A 2,500-nucleotide genomic window follows, 5' to 3' on the forward strand; every position below is an offset into this window, starting at 1 on the left:
ATGTTCGCTGACCAAGCTACTCAGACTGTCGCTACTTGCGACGGAAATGGAGGTGACGGTGGTTCGAACCCTGCCGCCAGCGAGTTGGACCAAGGGCATAGTTCATGAGATTCCATGCTACAGAGTCCTCTGTAAGGGGAACCGTCCTAGACTCCTGATAGGAGGGAGTTCGCAACATGAAACTGAATCGAATGTGAATTAATTTTGGTAACGATAATCACGGTAGAAGAAAGATATTTCTTTTTAGAACTATTTCATTTAGATTTTTTAGGCTAACAATTCAATACTAGATATAGATTCCCTAGATGATATCAATGATCAATCTCGTTAATATCATAGCCGAAGAATGAAAGAAAAGGCAGCTTTAGCCACAATAATGTAAAAGATAATCAAGTAGTTAATTAAGACTGCATTTTATCACCATCGCTTTAACATCAAGTACTCATTGTGTTGATAATATATAAACTATTGGAGTGAGTCGAGTATCAAGAATTGATTTGGAACTCGAAAAATGGAGATAGAGGTTAATAATTGAAATAAATTATTGTAACATTAGAGATGGTAGGGTAAACTTGATGGTAAATAGAAACTGTCACCAAATCAAAAGATATCTCATAGTTTATAAAAAAGAAAAATATAGTTATAGTAATCTATCGCACCGATATTCCTATTTTTGGATAGTTTAATATAGTTACGTCTAAAGAGATTTTTTCCTAGAGTAGATGGTATCAAGGTCAAATTTGGTTTGAGTTCATGATTATGATAGCGATTGTTGACATTATTTTCAGGGCTATTTTTTGTTTTTTGTTTCGTTTTGTTTTGTTTTTTTCTATCTGGGACATTTAAAGTTGGTCATTCAAATTGTACATGAATTAGGGTCATTGACAAGAACGAACTGTACAGACACATTTAAAAGAGATCAAGATATCGTTAAGAGAACGAGGACACCATCTGGGACAATTTGGTACAAAACACGAAGCAGAAGAAAAACCGAAACCGCGTTAATTCTTCTTTTCCCGCACCAGCGCCGAAGAGTGTCAAACCGTCTCTAACGGACTTCGTCAACGGTTTTAACGGTCGTAACGGACTTGAACCAAAGTACTGAGAATTAGCCGCAGAATCATTTGTATCGTCTTTTCATCGATAGAATCGCATCCCGACGTTTAGGTTCGAGTTCTTTTCGTAATGGTTTTCCAATTTCTAAGAACCACTAACACATCCTCTACCCTTCCCCATCAACAGTGTCCCCGAAATGGGTCGAGAAACCGAGGGACAGCGCCGTCAGGAGGGGAGAACAACTCGCCCTTCATTGCAAAGCCAGAGGCTTTCCGTCACCCAGCATCACTTGGTCCAAAGAACTCGGTAAGTATAAACACCTTTTATTGAAATGTCTTTGTTTCTGGCTTTCTCTACGACTACGTTTCCTACATATTTCCTGTTTTTGGTTTATATAAATGCAAGCCTCGATACCCGAGGTAACCGCCCACGGCCACCATCACTCACTCAGTGAAGATATTTTGTGCTGCTTTGGAGAAGGAGTGAATGTAGGACAATGTGGTATAAAGTGCTCTGTGACTTCTGTGTGGTGGATGCATCTGAGGCAATTAGGGAGTGTTGTTAGGCCTATTCTATGTTGGCACCACTTTGGTGTTGCATAGTAACCCGAACATAAGAGTGTTAGTTCAGTTCTTGGTTGTCCTGAAAGATTTTTTTTTTTTTTTTTTGGGGGGGGAGTATTGATTTCTAAAGAGAGTGAAGATGAGTCTGTGAACGAGTAAATAAGAGTAGGAGGAGTAGAGAGTAAGAATGGAGGAAAAAGTAGCGAAGGAGGAAGAAAGGAGGAAGGGAGGAAGGAAATTGTATGGGGGGGAGAAAGGTAGGAAGGAGGGAGGAAGGGAGGAAAAAGTAGAGGAGGAGGAAGAAAGAAAGGAGGAAGGAAGGGAGGGAGGAAATCGTAGGGTGAGGAGAAAGAAAGATAGGAAGGGAGATAAAGGGAGGGAAAAGTAGAGAAGGAGGAAGAAAGAAAGGAGGAAGGAAGGGAGGGAGGAAATCGTAGGGTGAGGAGAAAGAAAGATAGGAAGGGGGATAAAGGGAGGGGAGGAGGAATAGGAAGAAGGGACTATATCAACTCGAGATCAAGTTTCAGTAAATGAAGGGTGTCTTGAAATCATGTCCATCTAGGTATGTACAAGAAGAATAGATTCCCCTCCTATTGTATTGAATTGTATTACATTGCATTAGAAACGTATTTCATTGCATCAGAAATGTATTCCATTGCATTTTATTGTATCATATTCTAATTTTGTTGTAATTCATTGTATCGTAAATATATTCTGCTGTCACAGCTAACACCACATTCGGACGAAAGCAAGAGATGAGTAAGCGAAACTATATATATTTCGATTGCTAACTGCAACCCTCTTCAGTATCAATCGAAATACATAGTTTCGCTTACTCAGCTCTTTCTTTCGTCCAACTGTGGTGTTAGTTGCGATTTACA

General features: G+C 39.6%; 1 protein-coding gene across 7 annotated transcripts in view; it reads left to right on the forward strand.

Annotated features, from left to right (window-relative positions):
• The window catches only part of LOC143028269 (cell adhesion molecule Dscam2-like), a 101,940-nt gene that overhangs the window by 48,154 nt on the left and 51,286 nt on the right, over nucleotides 1–2,500 (forward strand). For all 7 annotated transcript variants that reach the window (XM_076190109.1, XM_076190112.1, XM_076190111.1 and 4 more), the window contains exon 6: nucleotides 1,243–1,362. In XM_076190109.1, coding sequence (XP_076046224.1) covers nucleotides 1,243–1,362 — 120 coding nt within the window. The remainder of the gene's footprint in view (nucleotides 1–1,242; nucleotides 1,363–2,500) is intronic.

Source organism: Oratosquilla oratoria, chromosome 9 (genome assembly GCF_046742065.1).
Source record: "Oratosquilla oratoria isolate Oo_2021 chromosome 9, ASM4674206v1, whole genome shotgun sequence".
Classification (NCBI taxonomy): Eukaryota; Metazoa; Arthropoda; class Malacostraca; order Stomatopoda; family Squillidae; genus Oratosquilla; species Oratosquilla oratoria.